Source organism: Lacerta agilis, chromosome 2, assembly GCF_009819535.1.
Source record: "Lacerta agilis isolate rLacAgi1 chromosome 2, rLacAgi1.pri, whole genome shotgun sequence".
NCBI classification, from domain to species: Eukaryota; Metazoa; Chordata; class Lepidosauria; order Squamata; family Lacertidae; genus Lacerta; species Lacerta agilis.
The window spans coordinates 6,799,752-6,822,348 of NC_046313.1; the positions used below are offsets into that span (position 1 = coordinate 6,799,752).

The following is a 22,597-nucleotide window of genomic DNA, read 5'->3' on the forward strand; positions in this document are numbered from 1 at the left end:
CACAGGGTTAGAAAATTCCACTTGCTTTTACAAGTCATCAGGACATTACATTAGGTACACAAAGTGATGAAAATAATGGAAAAGGCCTCATGCCAGACATACCAAAGATATTAATTCAGGCCAATTACCTGTGATCTCCAGCTGCCAAACCCAACTCTCCAATGAGATAAAAAGGGGGAGCGCGTGAGATTCCCGGAGGATCATTTCACCTTAGCTGTCCAGGAGTCTCATCTCATCTCTCTCTGTCTCTCTCTGTTTCCCCTTCTTGCCCTGAGGAGGAACAATGGCTCAAAAATCAGTCAGAGTCTCTAAGAATTTTAGCACCTCTTCAGCTGTTATCCCAGGTGGCCGAACTAGCTTCAGCACGGTTTCGGTCTCCCGGGGAGGTGGTGCAGGATTTGGACGTGCCAGTGGTGCCATTGGTAGCAGAAGCCTCCATGGCTTTGGAGCAAGTAGAATAATCTCCATGGGTGGCTACCGTACTATTTCCAGATCTGGATATGGTTATGGATTAGGTCATGGAGGAGTTGCGTACCGGATTGGTGGTGGTGGCGGCTATGGCTATGGAGCGGGCGCTGGGGGCATCCATGAGGTTACCGTCAACCCAAACCTCCTGGCGCCTCTGAACTTGGAGATTGACCCCACCATCCAGAAGGTGAGGAAGGAAGAGAAGGAGCAGATCAAGACACTCAACAACAAATTTGCCTCCTTCATTGATAAGGTGAGATTCTCTCTGGCTGCCATCCTTAGAACATTAAGCTACAGTACTTTAAAACAAGTTCCTGCCTGCTACTGTTTAAACAAGCTCTACTGACAATATAGGGCAGCTGTTTTCTTTCCCTGCTTACTATATCCTACCAACATTTCATTGCTAGAAATAGGTAAGGTGCTATCTCGGTTTTCAAATATCTCTGTTGACGAAAATTTCAGTTTTTGAAAGCCGTAAACCTGTAAGTAAATGTTTCGGTTTTCGAACACATCTTGGAAGTTGAACATGCCACTCGCCTTCCGTATTGAGTTTTCCGTATTGAGGCTATCATATTGCTTTTTCAGTTTTTGAACATTTCAGAACTCAAATGGTCTTGCATAACAGATTATGTTCAAAAACCGAGGTACCCCTCTACATTTGTTTCCTTATGTGTTTCCACTTAGTTTGCATTTAATGGCAAACGTACCTAATTTGCACTTTCTGAAACAGTTACATGAACTGGAACTCTGTTGCCCTTCACATTTTGAAATGTGTTCAAAAATGTGCACTTAAATACATATGGATTTGCAAAATGTGTCTATCAAGCATACAAAAAATGCATACGTAAAGAGAATTTTTTTTTTGATATGCTGATGGATTTTCAAGAGGCAATTTTAAAAACAAATTCACAAAATGATGTAGAAATGTGTACAACTTGAACTTAAGCTTGGAATAATGGAGAGAAGCTGAAATTGACAAGAGTCCCTCATTCCTGTGTTGATCATTTGTTTTGTACTTAATAGATTTATAATTGGATAATGTGATAGTTGTATGATGTGTTAATAATTTTATTGTACATCACCTCGATATTTTTTTATGAATGACATGATTAAAAATATTATTATAATTAAATTTAAATAAATAACATGGATTTCCTCCACATCGGCCCTTTCCCCCCAAATTGCTATCCTTCATTCATTGGCTGGTTTTAGCGAATTCATACCACCCTCAAATAATTGCATTTGAGTGTTTTTGAGTTAGCCTCTTATGTCCTTACATATATTTGATTTGTGAAGAAATTTAAGTATTAGATGCATGATTCCCTAACAGCTAATGGTAGAATAATTCTCAGGATACACCCTTGTTTCTCCCATTGGGCTTCCTCAGCGACAAGGTTTCCAGGAAATTCCTCATTGGGTTTTCTCCATCCAAAAGTAGAAAGTAGACCTCAGGGACGCAGAAGTGAAGACCACTATGATCATACACTGAGAGCCTAAACTTGCTTTTAAAAAATAAAAGTCACAATTGATCCTGTTATCCATAGAAAATTCACCATGCTTTTATTTTTTTTAAAGCAACCAATAGACACAATTAGATGCATGTGTCAAAAGATAGCACTTCCCGGTTTCATTCCTATATCTTTCCTTTCGTCCACCATCTGCAAAGCTCCTGAACCTTCTGAATCATTTGATACTAACCACTCTTTGAGCTGCGCTTAATACTAGCTCATTAGGTACAACCTGCCAGCTCCCTGGAACATTTTCTATGAAAAGTACGGTATTTCCTGTGAGAATTTCTTGCAATGTATTTAAAAATAGAAGCAAAAGATGTTAAGATCATCTCCTTCGATGGTGGTATAGCTTACCAACCCATATTCTGTTTTGTCTGTACACGATGCCATCGTTCAACATATTTTTGTCTGGATGGGATTGATTCAGGTCCGTTTCCTGGAGCAACAGAACCAAGTGCTAGAGACCAAATGGAGCCTCTTGCAGGAGCAAATGGTCATCCGGCTTAACCTTGAAGAATTATTTGAGTCATACATCAGTAATCTAAGAAAAGAGCGGGATAATATTATGGGACAGAGACCACAATTAGACACGGATCTGAAGAACATGCAGGATACTGTAGACGACTTCAGGATGAGGTGGGTACTGTAAAATTATCATCATCATCATTGCATGGTAGGGGGATAGACTAGATAATCCTTGTGATCCCTTCCTCATGTACAATTCTATGATAACCACAATTAATTTATAAATCAACTTCTGCACAATTGTCTCAAGGTGGGGTGCAATTAAAAAGAGCAAACAAAATAACCCCAACCAGTTAAAAACATAAAAACAGGAGATACATTTAAAAGAAGACAATACAAATTAGACACTCAGGACAAAGACCAGTTTATCCAGTTAGGGAAGTCTCTTGGAACACAGTTGTTTCTGGAAAGTGCAGGTGGTGGGTGTCTTTCAAGAGGGAAGCTGTTCCACAATAGGGGCAGCCACACTGAAACCCCCTGCTTCAAGTTACTTGCACATACTGCAGCAATCTGACTGAAGGCAAAAGAGTGTAAAAGGGACAAATGAAAATGAGTCTGTCAGTCTTCTCCTACTAGCGATCTCCTTGGCTGACTGCTGATGCTCTAAATATGAAGCAAAATCTCAGTCAGATGAAAAATATTACCGGGCATCTGCTGCGCACCCAAACTCCAGCAGCCCCCCTCCTCCTCCTCAGCATTGCAACCTGCCAGCGTTTACCCACCTTTCACTCTGGACCAAACAGTGGTGGTGATGCTGAAGGGGAGAAGCAGTGGATGCCACTGTCTATTTGCTCATTGGCTCTTTGCCTGGAAAGCAAATGGGTGGTAGGTAGCAATGGGGAGGCAGAAGGAGCAGGTGTTGACAGATGACGAGGAGGTAGATTCATGGAGGGAGGGAGCAGGGCATAGAGAGGGCCAACTTAAGACAATCTATATACCGGTATATAAAAATGTAAAAACTGCATGTTTGTGACCGATTGATCTTCTCCGTAATCGCTTGACCGATTCCGTTCAAATTTGGACACAACCTTCCATGGCCATATGGGAGTGTTTGTACATGCTTACATTGTACAGATGAAACATTTTTCACAGGTAAAAATGTGGTTTTTGTGCAAAAAATATAGCGGTCTTCAGTGGACGTCATTTTACCTCCACACCCCACCCACCACGCCCCCTCCTCCTCCTCCTATGTCACCACCCTTCCGCTCTCCAGCGCTGAGTTGAAGAAGTCTGGGCCCGGCCCGGAGCACAAGTTTACCGTGGAGCTCGAACAGAGGAGGCATCATAGGCAGTGGCAGGAGCGGCAACTGCAGCGGGAAGGGATGCCAGAGACCTGCCGCCTTTCCACCTTGCCCAGTTCTTCTCCTCCTCCGCCCGGTCGGCCTAGCCCAGCTCCTGGCGTGAAGAGCAGGCGGCTCAGGCAGCAGAAGCACTGCCTTTGATGTGCTCGTGACGGCGCAGCCCAGCCCGGGGAGCTTGAGCGGTTCCACACAGGAGAGGCCCCAGCTACACCCTTACTCCGACGTACAACCCCTGAGAAGGCTGCAAGTAGCCCGTGGCCCTGGCCTCGATCCTGTATGAGTGGGCCGTTAGGCCCTACTCCAGCGCCTAGGCAGTCGCAGCTCACCATCCGGGAAGGGAAGAGGTGGCGGGGTGGTGCGAGGTGCACGCGGGGAGTAGGTCTAAGGCGCGGAGCTGAGAGGACCCTGTCTTGGTGTGGACAGACCCCATCCTCCTCTTTGATCTCCACCAGGCTTCTTGCCTACCAAGGTATTGCCCAGGGATAGAGGAACTGTGGCCCTCCAGATGTCATTGGACTCTAACTCCCATCAGTCCCCACCAGATTGACTAGTGGTCAAGGATGATGGGAGTTTTAGTTCAATGACATCTAGAGGACCGCTCCACAACAGTCAAAACTATTCATTGCTACAACACACATTTCTAATATAGGCCTCTGTTGACCAGTGCTCCCAGATACAATATTTACATTATTATGATCAAAAAGCTGGTCAAAAAGCAAACTTTTTGACCAGCCTTCTGGGAAAAGGAGAAGTTAGCAGGAGGGTGCCAAGACCTATCATTACCACTGTCACTGTGTCCCTTGCTGATGCTGAGGCCTCTGTTCCAGCTGGAGTTTGCAGCTGCAATCTAAGAATGCTGCCATGGGTTTGTGGTCTCCACCATGGTCTCATAACCCACGTCATTGGAAAATGGAACTTCCTGGGCACTGTAGTGTGGAAAATGAAGGTGGCAGCTGCAACTGTGGCTTCTGGGCCTCCACCAAACAACTCTCTTCCAAATAGCCCCTTGACTCTGGACACAACCCTTGGGATACCACAGCTCCAATGACCATTGTGCTCTATCACTTTGTTGTGGTGGTGATGGGGGAAAGACAGGAATGCTTGTCCTTATTCTACTTGTAAATGAGAAAAAGTTTGTAGCTTCCAATTGGATTTCTCTATGCACAGAAAACTAAAGCCTTGCCAATGCCTTAATGCTCTTGAGTAGAACAGTGACCTTACTGGCAGTCTTAAGCTCTGCAGAATTGCATTTGAACCACTGCTGTTTTTTTCCAAGCTGCTGGTCATAACAATTAAAGTAACTTCCTTTGCTCTCTCTCTCATTTAACAGGCTTGCTGAAGAGGGAGTTGGCGCCATAAATATCCATAAGTAATAAGCAGGTGAATCACAGAAACTCACAATCCTCTAATGAATTATCTCACACCAATGATCTAAAGAAATGAAGGATCAAATATTTTGTCAGCAACAACAACAACCACAACAATACCCAAGGAAATGCATTGTTGTTGTTTAGTCGTTTAGCCGTGTCCGACTCTTTGTGACCCCATAGACCAGAGCACTCCAGGCACGCCTATCCTTCACTGCCTCTCACAGTTTGGCCAAACTCATGTTAGTAGCTTCGAGGACACTGTCCAACCATCTCATCCTCTGTCCTTCCCTTCTCCTTGTGCCCTCCATCTTTCCTAACACCAGGGTCTTTTCGAGGGGGTCTTCTCTTCTCATGAGGTGGCCAAAGTATTGGAGCCTCAGCTTCAGGATCTGTCCTTCCAGTGAGCACTCAGGCCTGATTTCCTTAAGAATGGGTAGTTTTGATCTTCTTGCAATCCATGGGAAATGCATAGTTATTGTATCAATACAGAAATATGAGGTTGTGGAATTCTTTATGCCTTCTTTGATGTTCCTCAATGCTTTGATCCATGAATCCCGAGCTTCTCCTCTGGTCCCTTTGCAGCTGTGTTCCATTCATCTGGAGGCATGAGCTACGGTGGTGGAAGTGCCATGGGCCTTGCAGGTGGCGTTGGCCTTGGCTACTGAGGAGGCCTCAGCATTGGCTACGGAGGAGGCCTCAGCATTGTAATCAAACTACCACAACACTTGTGACTTTTGTGTTTATGTTGAATCTTTCCAATTTCATGCCATCTCCAAAATAAAACTGCTGTTGATCTAAGCTGTGTGCATCGATTCTGACTGTGTGGGGCTCCCTTCATACAACTTGCTTTAAGGCAGAATTTCATTTGCACAAGAGACCTTAATCGGTCTATGAGCTCCCCTAAGTTCTGCTCTACAACCTCCTTGGAAAAGAAACATGAAGGCTAAACTCTGAACTGCTATGAATATAAGATATTATTCAACCAACTTGGTCATGCTTATTAATTTCACTGGGTCTACTCTGAGTAACTCCTTCATGGATCACTGCCTTGTTGCGGCGACTGAACAACTCTGAGTAAAACTTAGTTGAATACCATCCAAAGGAAATTGCCTTATACTAAGACCATTGGTCCATCTAACTCACTGGTTTTCAATGATGGGGTAGTACCTACTAGTGGAGTACAGCCTGATCCAAGATGAATTGCAACAGGAGCACTAATACCATGCAAATATATGGTCAGTGATGGGCCTTGGGGTCTCAAATTTCAACAGTACCATGTTCAATGACATTTTTTTTCCTGCCCCTCCGCCTCTCACACTCCATTCTAAATCATACTTGCAGTTCCTTGTCCAGTGAGACCAAACCAGCTGCGCTCTCCTAAATCTGCCTCTGGTGAAAGATATGGGTCCCCAAATGCATGTTGGTCCTGAGTCTGAAAAGGCTGAAGATACCTCACCTAGGTCATTGGCTGGCAGCAGCTGTGCAGAGCTTCAGGCAGGAGTCTTTCCCAGCCCTACTGGAAGATGCTGAGAATTGAACCTGGAATCTTCTGCATGTAGAGCAGATCCTCTACTGCAGAGCTATAGACCGCGTGCTAACTGGAGTAGTAAGCTTTGTTTATTCAAACATGTCTTTTAGAATGTGTAGAATGCCCTTCCTTTGGTCGATAGCAGCGGAAAAAATTGATTTCCCCTCCGTGCCTGTTCTGATGACACTAGTTATCATCACACATGCACACACCTACACCTGATGCAATTTCCAAAACCTGCACATGGAATGCAAACAGGCATTTAATGCTTCCTGCCATGCCTCCAGTTGGAAGTGCTTTGATATGCTCAGAGAAAAATTGGTGCAAAGAAATCCTTTAAAACAATGCAGCTCAAATTCTGATTCTACTGCCAGCTACAGAAGGAATAAAGACAGTGGCGGATCTTGGGCTCTCAAATTTCAGCAGCGCCTTTTACAATGCCAAAATTCGGTGTACAATGCCTTGTACAATGCCATAATTCATCAGAATTTTAGTGTTATTTCTCCATCCAGAATCCATGTTTGGCTATTAGTTACCAGCCATCACAGGGATGCGGGTGGCGCTGTGGGTTAAAACACAGAGCCTAGGGCTTGCCGATCAGAAGGTCGGTGGTTCAAATCCCCATGAGGGGGTGAGCTCCCGTTGCTCAGTCCCTGCTCCTGCCAACCTAGCAGTTTGAAAGCACGAAGTGCAAGTAGATCAATAGGTACCGCTCCAGCAGGAAGGTAAACGGCGTTTCCGTGCGCTGCTCTGGTTCGCCAGAAGCGGCTTAGTCATGCTGGCCACATGACCCGGAAGCTCTCACAATCCACTCCAAAGGATAATTGCAGTGCCCCTGAGGTTCTGCACCCAGTGCAACCAAACTGGTAGTGCTCCCCTAAATCTACCTCTGATAAAGTGGGAAGGTTCAGTTGCAAGAGCTGCACCATGTCATTACACACGCCACTCAGACAGTAAGGATGAGCGAAATGTCAATTTCAATTTCTCTCCGTTTCTCATTTTTCCAATCTTAAGTTCAGTTCACCACATTTCCATATCAGTTTGCACATCTTTTTGGCACCATTCATCATAAATTTAAATGTTTGTGTTTCAGAATTTGTCTTTTCTACAAACCATGAAACTCAGGACCTCTTCATTAGGAAGAACTTCCTGACAGTAAGAGCTGTTCGACAGTGGAATTTGCTGCCAAGGAGTGTGGTGGAGTCTCCTTCTTTGGAGGTCTTTAAGCGGAGGCTTGACAGCCATCTGTCAGGAATGCTTTGATGGTGTTTCCTGTTTGGCAGGGGGATGGACTGGATGGCCCTTGTGGTCTCTTCCAACTCTATGATTCTATGATTTATACGTTTGTACATGTACATGTAGGATTCTTGTTAAAGTGTCCACCTAAAAATGTGAAGTGTGAATATGAGAAATAGGCATTTGACAACATGTGCACCATATGAGTATGCTCATCACAGAGTTGGGGTTGGCTGCTGAGCAAATGGATGGTGGTGAAGAAAGTTTTGTTGCCAGCTGGAGCATTAAAATGCCCTACCGTTCCAGCCTAGTTTTGGATTGTTAAGACTTCTCAGTCAAGAACATTGAGGGAGGCATATTATTCTGTCTCTTGCATTTTCATCTTGTGATGGCTGGTAAGGTAAAGCGATGTGGATGACTCTGGGGTAAAGGTAAAGTCGCGGATGACTCTGGAGTTGCGGCACTCATCTTGCTTTACTGGCTGAGGGAGCCGGTGTACAGCTTCCAGGTCATGTGGCCAGCATGACTAAGCCACTTCTGGCGAACCAGAGCAGCACACGGAAACGCTGTTTACCTTCCCGCCAGAGAGGTACCTATTTATCTACTTGCACTGCATGCTTTCGAACTGCTAGGTTGGCAGGAGCAGGGACCGAGCAACGGGAGCTCACCCTGTCGCGGGGATTCGAACCACCGACCTTCTGTTCGGCAAGCCCTAGGCTCTGTGGTTTAACCCACAGCACCACCCGCGTCCCTGTGATGGCTGGTAACTAATAGCAAAACAGGGATTCAGGATGGAGAAATAAACACTAAAATTCTGATGAATTATGGTGAGGTTTTTAATCACAAACTAATGCAGAAATGTGGCAAAATAAATAGGGGGGGGGGACTGGAAAAAGGGAAGTTGAAAAGTTAGCTACCTTGGAGACATTTGGTCCAAAGGCAATTTACAGATATTTCCAATAAATAAATGAACGGAATATGATGCCATCAGAATATGATGCCATCGCAATGTGAGTTTTCAGTGCCCTTTCCACTTCATTGGCTGCTGTTTGCAGGGATGATCAGAATTTCAGCTTGATGGCACAGCATGTGTTTGGCTCTATCAAAAATTACATGGGACAAGGATGTGCAGTGGGGCCAGTGTTCATGTGGGGCTGTCAACCCAGACATCTAGTTCCAACCACACTTCCTTTGCTCAATGGGACCAAGCAGTGCTACTTTTTTCTAGAAAAATAGGTGCCAGAACTCTCCATGAATACCTCTCTTAGAATGGCAATGGAGAGGTGCCAGAAGCCACCTGGGAGGTGCCAGAACTGAGTTCCTGTGAGTTCCCCCTGGGGGGGAAAGCCCTGGACCCAAGGTAAAACAACAAGGAGCTCCAGAGTTACACTGGCATAATCTGAATTCAGATTTTGACCACATCGGTTCACCACCAGCTAAGCATTCTCACAGGCTCACGTATCAACATTTGCTTTTTCTCACCTGTAAAATGAATCAAGCGCCTCTTTCCTAACTCTGAACATGCTGAGGACATCAAAAGAGTCCTTTTCTCTTGCTTTTCTCTTTTCATCATCACTATAAAAAGGGGAGGCCTTCAAGTCTAGTTTTTATGGAACTGGATTTCCCTGCCATTAAATTAGAAGTTATGGGAGATGTGCTTTTAAGTGTAGCTCAGATCTCTGCTCAGCAAAATGGGCAAGCGAACTGGTTAACCAACACCCCAAGCTAATAAACGGGATGTAAATGGCGATTTGGGGCTGATGAGAGCTGCTCAGCGTGCAGATAAAAAGAGGGGAAAGTTCCAATTCTGGTTTCAGAGTGAGGGTACCGCCTGTGGATAACTTCCCTGCCTGCTCCGGTACACAGAAACACGAGGCACATCCTTCAATCCGCTATCCATCAGCTGATATGTCTTGCCAGTCATTCCGTGCTAGTACTAGAGGGGGTGGCGCAGTCAGGAATTACAGCTCATCCTCAGCTGTGGTACCAAGGAATGTGAAACGCTACAGTGCCGTTAGCACCGTCTCATACAAAGGGGGCAGCAGTGTGGGCCCCCGAGGGCTAGGATTTGGTAGCAGAAGTCTTTCTGGTGTTGCGTCCTGCAGGCCCAGAATTGCTGTTGGCAGCTACCGCCCAGTGAGATATGGATACGGTCTGGGGGCCCCTGGTCTTGGATATGGCTATGGTACTTCCAGCTTTGGCTACAGGGTTGGTGGAGTCAGCGGGACTTGCTCACCAGGCATTGCGCCTGTCACGGTCAACCCTCACCTCCTCCAGCCTCTCCACCTGGACATAGACCCCAACATCCAAATGGTGAAACAACAGGAGAAAGAGCAGCTGAAGACCCTCAACAACAAATTCGCTTCATTCATTGACAAGGTGAGTCATCAGATGGCGATCTCCGCTCTAAACAACTCGCATAGATATTTCAGTGGATGGAGTTAAAGTTATTCATTAACCAAAATCTTCAGAAAGAAAGCATGGGGTTGGTGGTATTCAACTAAGTTTTACTCAGAGTATACCCAATGAAGTTAATGGACCTAACTTATTGATTTCAGCAGGTCTACTCTGAGGAAAACTTATCTGAATACCATCAAGGCATGTCCCAATGGGGAGAAGAGAATGAAACCATGTTTTACAGCAGAAACATTTTGACATGGGAATATTTTGGGTAATTCATAATTCCCTAGTAAGTAGCCTTGCTGACTTGAAACACATTGGATGTTACTTTTGGACTGATGGTTATTTTAAAACTCTCAAAGCGAGCCAGCTTAGCTCAGTGGTTCTATCGAGCAACGCATTGCTTGGACGCCCCCAATTGCTTCCAGTGGTTTGAGACCTGCAACAACTCTCAAAGCACCTTTGGGAGGAAGAACATTAAGTGGCCTCATCCATGTAAATCAGGGCTTTGGAACCCAACAGAGGCTGCTGGACCCCAGCCAGCAAGACCAATTGTCAAGGATGATGGGAGTTGTAGTCCAACAACAACTGGAGGGAGGGCCACAGGTTCCTGCTGTGTTGCCAGGGTCTCAGATAGAATTCTTTACCCACTTTGCTTACCTGAGGATGATCTTTTAAATTGATATGTCAGGAATTGAGCCTGAAACCTGCCACATACAAAACACTTGCTCTACTACAGAGCTATGGTCCACTGTTACTTTCTGTTGTTCTAGAGTCTCTCTCCTCTACTTTCTGTAGTTTTGTAGTATGGCCCTCTTGGTCTTCTCTGACACCCATTCCATGTTGGTGCTGATAGGGCGGTAGGTTAGCATGTGGCAACAGTTGTAGTCCAATTGCCTTAGGGTGCAAGTGGTTGCTAAAGGTTAAGCCTAAACAATTAACACCTGTATTCCCAGTGACCATGGTTCCAGGGGGCTCCTTGATCCACCCTCCAAAGGGTGCAACGCAACCTTAGCATAAAGCTATGGCATTTTCACAAGAGTAGAGATGTGAGGAACTTGAACTTTGAGTCTTCAGTACGCAAAGTAGTAGAATGGGTTCGACTACTTAGTGCCAAACAAATCCAACTCCCAATTTCAGAATACTGGATTTCTGTACACACTGACCAAAATATTAGATCCTACAGCACTGGAAGAAAGCTGGAAATCTCTCACCCAAATCGACACATTTGGAGGACACATTGCAGTATTCTGTACAACTTTGTCCATGGGTAGACACAGAGCTTTTCCAAATGATTGGTGGGTAGGGAGTATTGTGAGGGGGGAAATGTTCTCATGCAACTATTGCTTTGGGCATGGAGATCAGGAATGAGGGGGAGTAGTTTTTTTTAAAAAAATATTTATTTATTTATGGCTTGCAGCAATTCAATATGCCCAAGCAGTAAACTATAAACATAGTAAAGGTGGTGATAAAATGTCAGGCTAGGATCTCAAAGACCGGGGTCTAAATTCCCACTCAGTTATGATGCAGCATAGTTCTGGGCACCACAGTTTAAGGACATTGACTGGAGCATGTCCAAGGGAGGGCAAGAAACATTTGGATGGGGCCTGTAGACCAAGTCCTATGAGGAAAAGTTGAAGGAGTTAGGTATGCTTAACTTAGAAAAGAGATTATTGTGGCCACATCATATATTTAGGGCACTACACTGTGGTCTAAACCACTGAGCCACTTGGGCTTGCCAATCACAAGGTCGGCGGTTCGAATCCCCGCGACGGGGTGAGCTCCCATTGCTCGGTCCCTGCTCCTACCAAACTAGCAGTTCAAAAGCACGTCAAAGTGCAAGTAGATAAATAGGTACCACTCCAGCAGGAAGGTAAACGGCATTTACATGTGCTGCTCTGGTTCGCCAGAAGCAGTTTAGTCATGCTGGCCACATGACCTGGGAGCTCTACGCCCGCTCCCTCGGCCAATAAACTGAGATGAGCACCGCAACCCCAGAGTCATTCGCGACTGGACCTAATGGTCAGGGGTCTCTTTACCTTTACCTTTATACCACTTTAACAGTCATGGCTTCCTCTAAAAATGTTTGTTATGGGTGCTGAGAGTTGTCAGGAGAATCCTATTCCCCTTCACATTTCCCAGAGTTCCCTGGGAAGAGGGATTTATTCTTTTTTATATATTAAATTCCTTTATTGTTCAATTAAAATATATTTACATGGAAGCATATGCATATACAAATGCACACACACACACACACACACACACACACACATATATATATATAAAGAAAAAACATCACATATATCTTACATAAGAAAAAAAAGAAATGAAAGAAAAAATAAACATAATTGATAAGGAATACAAAAAAGAAAAAAAGGAAAGAACGAAGAGAAAGAAGAAAAGAAGGGAAGTTAGGAGGGGAAAAGAGAAGAAAGAAAAGGAAAAAAGAAAGAAAAAGGAGGCAAAGAAAGAAAATCTTCAGGGAGAAAGATTAAGGCAAGATAAAATCATCAATAAGAGGGATTTATTCTTAAACCACTCTAGCAGCATCTCAACACACCAAACTTCAGTAAGTTATTTGAGATGTGGCTGCAAAGCCAAGTTTGAATAGGTAGGGTCTGAGTGTTCCATATACTCCATTATCCTGTCTCCATCCTGGAGGAAGATATACCTATGGTGGTAGGAAGGAGAAGGGCTGTTGAAACAGGACATGTGCAGATAAATACACAGGGTTTTGTCTACTAAGTTTCATCATAACAACAGTTGTTTTGTGGGCGGGGGGAGCTAGGTCCGGTTCTTGGAGCAACAAAACAAGGTGCTGGAGACGAAATGGAGCTTACTGCAAGAGCAGAAACGAGTTAGGAGCAATGTAGAGCCCTTGTTTGATGCCTTTATCAATAACCTGAGGAGGCACCTGGAGGCACTCGGATGCGACCGAAGTAAGCTGGAGACTGACCTGACCAACTCAAGAGATGTACTGGAGGATTACAGGAGAAAGTAAGTGGCATATATTTATCTGTGACACAGCATGTTTTCTGAAGTTGCCTAAGCTTCACTTGAAGAAGAAAAAGCCTTTTTTGTGGGGTATTCTATTACACATGAACACCATACAAACAGGCCCTTAATATATGCAGCTCTTCAAAAGTTTAGTGACACATAGCTGATTGAAATAAATTAAATCTCTTTATTGCCAGTCTGAGTCAACACAGATTTTGCTTATGCAAAGTTTGAAGGTGTTGCTTCTGTGAAGTATTCCCTCAGAAGCAGCCATTTTCAAGGCCTCAGATAAGCCCCACCTGCCGCTGTTTCTGCATGCAAAGTTGATTGATCCGCATGCACTGAGGCTAAACGCACTAAGCTATCCTGCAAAGACTTAACCCTTCCCTCCAGGACTCCATTCTGCAAAGACCTATGATGTTCTGCATTCGATGCACAACGCAAGACTTATGCAGTGCAGCATAGATATCTGTTGGGTCTGTAGATTTTAGTTCCAGGGTGTGGTCTGTAGGTTCATGAGATTACCACCTTGCTGAAGCTGAGCAGGTCTGAAGACCTGTCTGGGTGACCACCTGGAAACCATATCGCTGCTGCCTATGGAAAGCAAGATAATAAGAAAACTAAATACATAAGTGTGATAGATCCTTCTCCCTGGCTCCTGTGTGCTGATGAGAGGTTCAGGAGGCCCATTCCCCGCTTCCATGCCTTGTCCTCTTCCTGTCTTTACTACAGGGATAGCTTGACTCAAGAACCAGTGGTCCTCCATGAGCTGTTGCACTCCAGCATGGACGATGGTCAGTGATGATGAGAGTTGTGGTCCAACTACTTCTGGAGGTCCATAGGTTCTTAACCCCAGTCTAAAAAGGATCCATATTCCCATGCTAGGTAAAAGAACTAGACCCTTAGCCAAAGCTACATCCCCAGTCTCGTGCAAGAAATTAGATGATAGCTCTGCCAAAGAACATAGTACTGGTACATCTTGATTTATTTAGCCTTGCAGAAATTGTGTTCTTTTACAAGTTGAAGGACTGGAAGAGCTGTTGCTGTCGCTGCCGAGTTGGAGACGAGGCTGCAGGAACCTGTACCTGTCGCACAGAGACTCCTGCTGCACCTTACAAGGACACTGGTGTAGCTGCAGGCAGCCCACCCACTTAATAGACTACAGTATAGTGTAAACATAACTTTTATATGCAATGGGAAACAAAAAATATATGTGTGACTTTATTGCAATATTCACTGTATTGCAGTGGTCTGGAACCAACCCCCCCCCCCCCAAATATCTCCAAACTACGCCTGTATCTCTCTGCAGAAATAAAGTGGATTTGGTGCTCTTGGGCAACAGATCTGCTTCACACAAAATATGTAGTAAGGAAACTGATGGGAAAATGCACTGGGAAAGGTGGGATAAAGACGATGTTGAGTGATGTCATATACCCTCAGTGCAAACAACTCAGAATGAATGTCACTACGCAGTGGGAATCGTATAAGCTGTGCACAAATCTTGTGCAATCAGATCAGGGTGAATGCTCCATACACGTTGCCTTGTCTAGAACTGATCCACTTTCTCACTAGGTATGAAGAGGAGTGCAATGGACGAACCCGTGCTGAGAATGAATTTGTAACACTTAAAAAGGTAAGTGATGCACAGCTTGATTGAAATAAATGAGAATGGAGGCAGAGGAAGCTGCCTTGTTCCAGGTCAAACCATTGGCCCATGTCGTCTACACTGACTGGCAACAGCTGCCCTTGGGTTTCAGGCAGAGGACATTTCCAACTCCACCTGGAGATCATGCCGTAGATTGGACCTGGGACCTTCTGAAGATGCTCTAGCACTCTGCTATGGACCTTATCCAGTGACATCTCTTCTTTCTGGTGTTGGATATAAAAAGTGTCCATTTACTAGTTGTTTATCTAAAGGCAGAGATATGACCGGAGGTCCTCTTTCCAAGTTTCAACATTGTAAAGATTGGTTTGCAGGCTTTTGAGAAAGAATAAGTCAAGCACAGCCAGTGCTTTTCCCCCTGGGGGTACTCATACCCCTAAACATTTTGTGAATCTAAGTTTGGCCTCACTGAGGGGCAGTATTGCAATATGGGTAGGAAAATGAGAGTACCCCTAAACATTTTTTTAAAGAAAAAAAAAGCAGTGGGCCCAGCCATGTTGGGATGCTCAGCACCTACTTTGTGAGGTGACTTCCTCGGTCTGTCTAATGGTGGGACCAGTCCTGGGGTACAGCAGAGGGGAAGCAGAATTGCATGTTGAGTATACAGGCAGGCGAATAGATTGGAGAATAAGATGGTAAGTGCAGGTAAAGGGGAAGTATCTAAAGAGATACACAGTCAAGAATCTAGCTGCTGGCCAGGTTAAAAAAAGAAAACAGACCTGTGATGATTCATAGCTAGGCCATAAGGAACCAATAAGGTACCGAAGCCATGTTGAGACATGGAAGGATAATACAATTCTAGCCCTCTCCAGACAGAAGATGATACTCAAGGGCTGAACCAAAGCTTCTTCTTTCCTGAGCATGAAGAATGAGATGGCTCTTCCCCAAGGAGCCAACCAGATTGGCAGGTGTATTTGACTTCAGCACTGGTGAAAGGACAGTCTCCTCCATGGCACAAGAGGAGACTGAATTGCATAAAATGATCTGATCCAACAAGGGTCTTTTCTCTAGTGAGAACTGAGCATGCTCAGTGGCCATGGGATGTTGATTGGGTATTGAAGGGGGAAAATGGAACGGAGTGGCTGAAATCCTAAAAAGCAAGCACTCTACACTGTCGGAGGTCCCACTTACATCTGCTTCAAACAGGCTTCCTGCTCTGCTGAATGAAATGCTGGGTATGGGCCATTATCGAAGTACTCTACCAATGGCCCACTGTTGTGTTCTGGGAAATTGTAATTTAAAAACACCCTGTCTTACCATATGTTTAACTGATCCCTAGGATGTTGACTGCATCTACATGAACAAGGCTGACCTGGGAGCGAAAGTGGAAAGCTTAATTGAGGAGATCAACTTTCTGAGATGCTTGTACGAGGCGGTAATGACATTTCCTAATCTGCAATACGCATTGTAGCCCACTTTTTATTGATTAATTTGGGAAAGTCTATATTCCTTTAAACAGCAACAGCAACAATGAGAATGTATGGTAATAAAAGAGGGGGAAAGTCTAAGATTAGCTAGCATACAGAGGCATTTTGACATATGTCCGATGAGCCCATTTGATTTTTCAGAAGCACAACCAAACTTCAGGTATGTTAAGTCAATGCATAGTATTCAACCTTATGCCGCTGGAGCTGATTACACACACACACACACACACACACAGAGAGAGAGAGAGAGAGAGAGAGAGAGAGAGAGAGAGAGAGAGAGAGAAATTGGCAACTCACAGGCCAGATCCAGTCTGTCTTGTTTGACACTTATGTTTACTGGAGTCTCCCAGGCAAGCATGGAAGAAGTCCAAGATAGGCCAGCCAGGACCATAGATTGCCCACTGCAGTACCTGATTACAAGTTCAAACTGGATGCCGGCAAATTGATACTCAGAGCACTTGGAATGTCTCCCTAGCATAAATCTGTAGCAAAATTCAAGCTTTAAGTGGCCTTGCTGCCTCGAGAGTACCTCACACTCCATCTCCTGAGGGAAAACTGATAGGCACTGCTTCCTCCAATGGAGCTGGGAAATTTCCTTATGGAGGGGTGGCTCCAGAGCTGCAGGACATTCTGTGGGCAAATAATGTGAGTCAGAAGAGAGATAGGGTTACCTCCTCATGTACAGAGGATGGAGGCATCACCAGACCTAAGTTCCCCCACTGCAAGGGGTCTCTGGTGTGGAGCTTTATCTGGCCTCTGATCACTTCATTACTTTTTAATTCAGGTGTGATGAAGATTTTTTGTGTGTGTTCTTCCCCACCCCACCCCACCCCCTTTCTCATGCAGCCCTGTGCCTTGTTGTGTATTCCACATCAGCTTGGTTGCATTACTCTCTCTTTCCCAATGGCAAAGAATCTCTTTACCAATCTACTGTATTTCTGGGGCCTTTCAGGAACTTAACAGTGGCGAACCTTTTAATAATAATTATTATTATTTATACCCCACCCATCTGGCTGGGTTTTCCCAGACACTCTGGGCAGCTCCCAACAGAATATTAAAAATACAACAAAACACCAAACATTAAAAACTTCCCTAAACAGGGCTGCCTTCAGATGTCTTCTAAAAGTCAGATGGTTGTTTATTTCCTTGACATCTGATGGGAGGGTGTTCCACAGGGTTGGCGCCACTACCGAGAAGGCCCTCTGCCTGGTTCCCTGTAACCTCATTTCTCGCAATGAGGGAACCGCCAGAAGGCCCTCGGGGTTGGACCTCAGTGTCTGGGCTGAACGATGGGGGTGGAGATGCTCCTTCAGGTATATTGGGCTGAGGCCATTTAGGGATTTAAAGGTCAGCACCAACACTTTGAATTGTGCTCAGAAATGTACTGGGACCAAGAAGCACATCCACCCATGGCCAAACGTAAGTCAGGATGGGCACATGCCAGCAGTTGGTGTGGTCAAGAGGGAGGTGTACCCATCGCACACTCACATGCATTTTCTTGCATGTGCAAATTAGGGGCACTTGGAGAGTCTGTAATAACAGGTGGGAGTGGAATCTCATACCTAGGTTCTTACAGGAACTCCAGGAGCTTCATGCCTGCATCTCAGATACCTCTGTTATTGTGCAAATGGATAACAGCCGAGCCCTAGATTTGGACGACATTATTGCTGAGGTCAAGGCCCAGTATGAAGACATCGCAAACAGGAGCCGCTTTGAGGCAGAGTCATGGTATCAGTGCAAGGTGAGATTTAGATTTCTCTGGGAGGAAAGGATAGTTGATACTGTATGTGTTAGCAGAGAAAGTTCACAACTGAAATCACAAGCTGCTCCTGGAGCATTGTTGAAACATTTTCTGTCTTGATGGCTAAGAGAATGCTGTTCACAGGTACAGTCAGATAGATACTGATAGCATTGTTGATGTTTAAATGAAAACTTTTTTTAAAAAAAATATGATGTTTTAATAAAGCTTGGTGTTTGTTTGTTTGTTTTTAAAAAAAGGATGTATAGGAATATTGGTGTGTTTAAAAATGAGATGCAATCTAGGGTAAATTGTCGTCAAACATGAAAATTACTGAAGCTTCGGTGAACTTTAGTAAACCATGGATTTCTAAGAGGGAAGAGTTGCTTGGATAATTATGAGGTCTGACTGTTCCAGAAGGTATTTCACCTGCCGTGTTTTCTTTCTAAGTATGAAGAGATGAGGGCAACAGCTGGCAAGCACTGTGACAACCTACGTGACACAAAGAACGAGATTATGGAGTTGAACCGCGTGATACAGAGACTGAAGGCTGAAATTGACAGTGCCAAAGGGCAGGTAACTCTGGGCCACTTTTGTGTGGGTGTCTGGCACAATTATACCATTTTGTGCCTGGAAGAAACTCCTGATGTGCTAAGCGAGCTGAGGGAAGAAATGAAGGCCGGGCAACTTCACCCTCCAATTCCCCATGCTACTTGCGGGCAGGAAAATTGAGGGGTGTGCTTTGCTGAATATTGTTGGCATGGGATGTGATATTCGTTTCTCAATAAATAATCCTCTTGGAATTTTTTTAGCTAGCTCTTAATGTTGAAGAAACTCCGTTGTTTGTTTACATTGATGAAAGCAAAGGGTGAAGGCAAGAGGACTGAATCATAGAATCATAGAGTTGGAAGAGACCACAAGGGCCATCCAGTCCAACCCCCTGCCAAGCAGGAAACACCATCAAAGCATTCCTGACTGGAAGGAGTAGGAGCCATAGTGTCTATTAGCTAATAAGCAGGCACCGGACAGATCCAGAGCTGCCTAACTTCAGCAAGGTTGCAGCTTCACGTACTTTCAGATCACACATTTGGGGCTATATTGACAGAAAGAAGAAATATAATTAATTAAAATAAAAAATAAAAACCCTAGCAAAAGCCTGATCAACTTTCTGTTAACTACCCCGAAACCTCCCACAGATATTTCACCTGAGCAGAATCCTCGGAATTAATTTCCAGTTTTGCTCTAGGCAAGATTTGGAGGCATCTTCATGTTTCCAGCTATAAAGTTTATCAATGAAGAGGAATCTGCCTGGTGCAACAGAGAGTCTTGACTTGAATTGTGTAATTCTCACAAAGATGATACAATAGCTGCCTCCCTGGGTTCTCCAGAACTCATTTGATAACTATACTTCAATGTGAAGAGTTTAGGTTCCACTGTCAGTCACTCTCATTACAGTCCCTCTAGAGCAGGGATGAGGAACCTCAGGTGGGTGGAGGGCAAAAGTGACCCTCCAGCCTTCTCCATCTGGCCCTCAGGACTTTCCCCAGGCCACATCTGCCCCCTGACTATGCTTTGCATCCTGCTTAAGATATTTTTGGCCTGACTTGAATGTGTCCTTGAACTTTTGGTTGCTTGGATGGAGAATACAGAGGGGTGTGTGAATGTGCATAGAGAAACTACCCAACTGTACAGAGATAAAATTTGTGCTCCTTGCACAACCCTTTATTTTGCCTCTGTCTCCATCCACCACTGTTTCCCAGAAGGAAATGTGGTCCTCAGGCTGGAAATGTCTCCTTTAGAACTTTAGCCCTAATGTCCAGTTTATCCATAGTAGCTTAAATTGTTCAGCCCAATGGATGAGAACGTGTCGGGAATATGTCTCTGGGTTTTGCCTCTACAGCGCAGCAAACTGGAGGCTGCCATTGCGGAAGCAGAAGATCATGGAGAGATGGCCCTCAAAGATGCTAAGTGCAAGCTAACAGAGCTAGAAGAAGCCCTGATGAAGGCCAAAGGAGACATGGCCCGACAGCTGCGGGAATACCAAGAGCTCATGAATGTCAAGTTGGCCCTGGATATTGAGATTGCCACCTACAGGAAGCTGTTGGAAGGAGAGGAGAGCAGGTGGGTTGATTGTTTCGATGCAAGGTGCACACACCGGGTTGGATCCAGAGATAGTCACATGTAGAATAGACCCGTTGACGTCACTGGGACTTTTGCTAGTCATGACTAACAAGTCCCATAGATTTCCTGAGGTCTATGCCAGACTAGCCAACATGGTGCCCTCTGGATGTTGCTGGGCTCCTACATCCACCAGCCCCAGCAAGCCTGGCCAATGATCAGGGATGGTGGCAAGCTGTAATGCAGCAACATCTGGAGAATGCCATGTTGGCTACCTCTGATCTTATCTCAGCATGACCCAACCCTTGAGGGCCACCATTTGGAAACTGATTTCAACTGCAACATGTGGTGAGCCACATGAACCAAGAGAAGGGGGGGGGGTCACTTCAGTTCAGAATTCAACATCCATGATACAACGGAAATATGAGACTTTCCCATTCTCTCTGAACAGGTTGTGTGGTGAAGGAGTCTGCCCCGTGAATATTTGTAAGTCGTACTTTGCTTTCTATATTTTCACTTTTGTTATGGGTCGCCTGTGGATTTCTCTTGAGTTTTGAACTAACGAAGCCTGTGTTGTGTTTCCTTGCTATTGTTGCAGCAGTGTGTCGGACCCAGGGAGGAGCTGTGTATGATTCTGATCCTTGTATCGGAGGGGGATATGCTTCCAGCAGCAGGACCATAGTCCGAGGTGGAGGGATTGTTGGAAGAAGCATCATGGCTGGTGGCAGTGAACTGGGTGCCCCTTGCCTATCAGTTGGGGGACACAGTGCTGGAAGTACAAAGAGCTCTAATGTCAAATTTGTGTCCACTTCCACTTCTTTTAGAACAAAATATTAAAACGAAAAAACAAAAAAAGGAGCATTCTGAAGGGGGAACTCAGTGCTTCAGCGGGGACACCTAAGCCTTCTAGAAGAGCATTTAGGGCTACTCTGCATTCTCCTTTCTTTAGCCAGGTATGCACACCTGGTAGGGATGGGTGAGACATTCGTTCACATTAAAATGCACACCTACATAATTCACAGTTCTTGAAGCAACATGTGAATCAAAACACAGGTGTCCTTAAAATTTGCACTTCTCTGAGTCTTGGCATGTTGTTCTCCAACTCACACAAATGACACCCAAAAGCATGCAACAAAGCACGTGTTATGGGAAAGTGCACACAAAACTTCATTCCTTGGGGTTATATATTAGGTGAAGTGCAGATGAAAATGCACCTTAATTTTCAGGTGGTCTTTTTTGTTTTTTGTTTTTAAAAAAGGGTTGCAGACTGGTGTAGAAATGGGAAGAACTGAACTTTGGGTGTGGGGGGGGGCACCTGAGACCAATCCCTATCACCTAGTTACAAAATATATGTGGACTGTGTCAAATATGCACAGTGCGTGCTAGTATTATGCACTCTGCTTTTTTTGCTTTTTTGGGGCCTTCCAGCAAAGAATCACATCTTTCCCCCCTACCACTCACAAGATCCCAACTGACAGTAAAATGCAGAAAACAGACACCCAAAACTTCTTTGCTGACTTGGTCCTGGTGGACAAGCTGTTTTCCACCATTACCAATCAGAGAGAGAGAGAGAGAGAGAGAGAGAGAGAGAGAGAGAGAGAGAGAGAGAGAGAGAGAGAAAGCTTTTGATAAGCTTCTGGGGAACTCTGAGGTTCCTCAAGAACAGAGTATGTAAACAATTGTTTTTTGCAATAAGCAGGGATTTGATTTTGTGGGGATGTCTTGCATAGATGAATGCTAAGTAGTGGCTAACTCCTTCAGATCATTTCATGCACACCAATGGGGCAACTGCACATGCAAAAACTGTCATTTTTCAGCTTGCCACACTGTCAGTTAGCTGCACTGATTTGCAGCTGCATTCTTTTATTCAATGTACAAGTAGAGGTGGGGGCATTGCTGATTATTATTCCTCCTGCTGTCCCCGTGGTTTGTGTTTCTCTTGGATTAATTTCTGTATTTTCCAATAAACCTATACAGCAGCACATGGCCTACAGTGTGATGGTATATTAGCTTTATGAAAAAGATGCAAGGCTCCATGATAATAATTATTTTTTGTGATGTGAGTCCCAGCCAGATCCTATAATATATACTAATAGCAAATTCATTCTTCAAGTGTGAATCTTAATGTAACCAAAATAGCATTACCTATGCACAAGAGGGAGGTAATCTGCAGGTTTGGGGAAATCCCAAGGTTTGCAGAAGTACAAAAAAGCAAGTTTGGGGGTTGAGACTAAAATCCTTTTTGTAAGGACTGAGCAATGCATGCATAGTGGGTATGCAGTGTTGATTGCCTGTTGGGGAGGGGTAGAGGAGAA

At 44.7% G+C, this 22,597-nt stretch overlaps 2 protein-coding genes across 2 annotated transcripts; both read left to right on the forward strand.

Moving 5' to 3' along the window:
- Positions 1–209: 209 nt before the first annotated feature.
- Positions 210–5,937, forward strand: LOC117040590 (keratin, type II cytoskeletal 5-like). The gene is made up of 4 exons (XM_033138437.1): positions 210–721; positions 2,407–2,615; positions 5,136–5,170; positions 5,758–5,937. Exons 1-4 carry the CDS (start codon positions 284–286, stop codon positions 5,838–5,840), a joined length of 765 nt encoding a protein of 254 aa, XP_032994328.1. The 5' UTR covers positions 210–283; the 3' UTR covers positions 5,841–5,937.
- Positions 5,938–9,847: 3,910 nt separating this feature from the next.
- Positions 9,848–21,858, forward strand: LOC117040589 (keratin, type II cytoskeletal cochleal-like). Its single transcript, XM_033138435.1, has 10 exons — positions 9,848–10,318; positions 13,128–13,336; positions 14,909–14,969; positions 16,279–16,374; positions 18,003–18,167; positions 18,615–18,740; positions 20,065–20,285; positions 20,734–20,768; positions 20,881–21,508; positions 21,771–21,858. The coding sequence occupies exons 1-9, from the start codon at positions 9,848–9,850 to the stop codon at positions 21,117–21,119; spliced, it is 1,623 nt and encodes a 540-aa protein (XP_032994326.1). The 3' UTR covers positions 21,120–21,508; positions 21,771–21,858.
- Positions 21,859–22,597: the final 739 nt, after the last annotated feature.

Bases quoted from the DNA above. Each gene is read 5' to 3' on its own strand.
- LOC117040590 (XM_033138437.1), top strand. From the start codon at position 284: ATGGCTCAAAAATCAGTCAGAGTCTCTAAGAATTTTAGCACCTCTTCA. The intron at 2,616-5,135 runs GTGGGTACTGTA...CTCATTTAACAG, and splicing joins GTAGACGACTTCAGGATGAG to GCTTGCTGAAGAGGGAGTTG. The intron at 5,171-5,757 runs ATAAGTAATAAG...GTCCCTTTGCAG, and splicing joins AGTTGGCGCCATAAATATCC to CTGTGTTCCATTCATCTGGA.
- LOC117040589 (XM_033138435.1), top strand. From the start codon at position 9,848: ATGTCTTGCCAGTCATTCCGTGCTAGTACTAGAGGGGGTGGCGCAGTC. The intron at 18,168-18,614 runs GTGAGATTTAGA...TTTCTTTCTAAG, and splicing joins AGTCATGGTATCAGTGCAAG to TATGAAGAGATGAGGGCAAC. The intron at 18,741-20,064 runs GTAACTCTGGGC...TTGCCTCTACAG, and splicing joins TTGACAGTGCCAAAGGGCAG to CGCAGCAAACTGGAGGCTGC.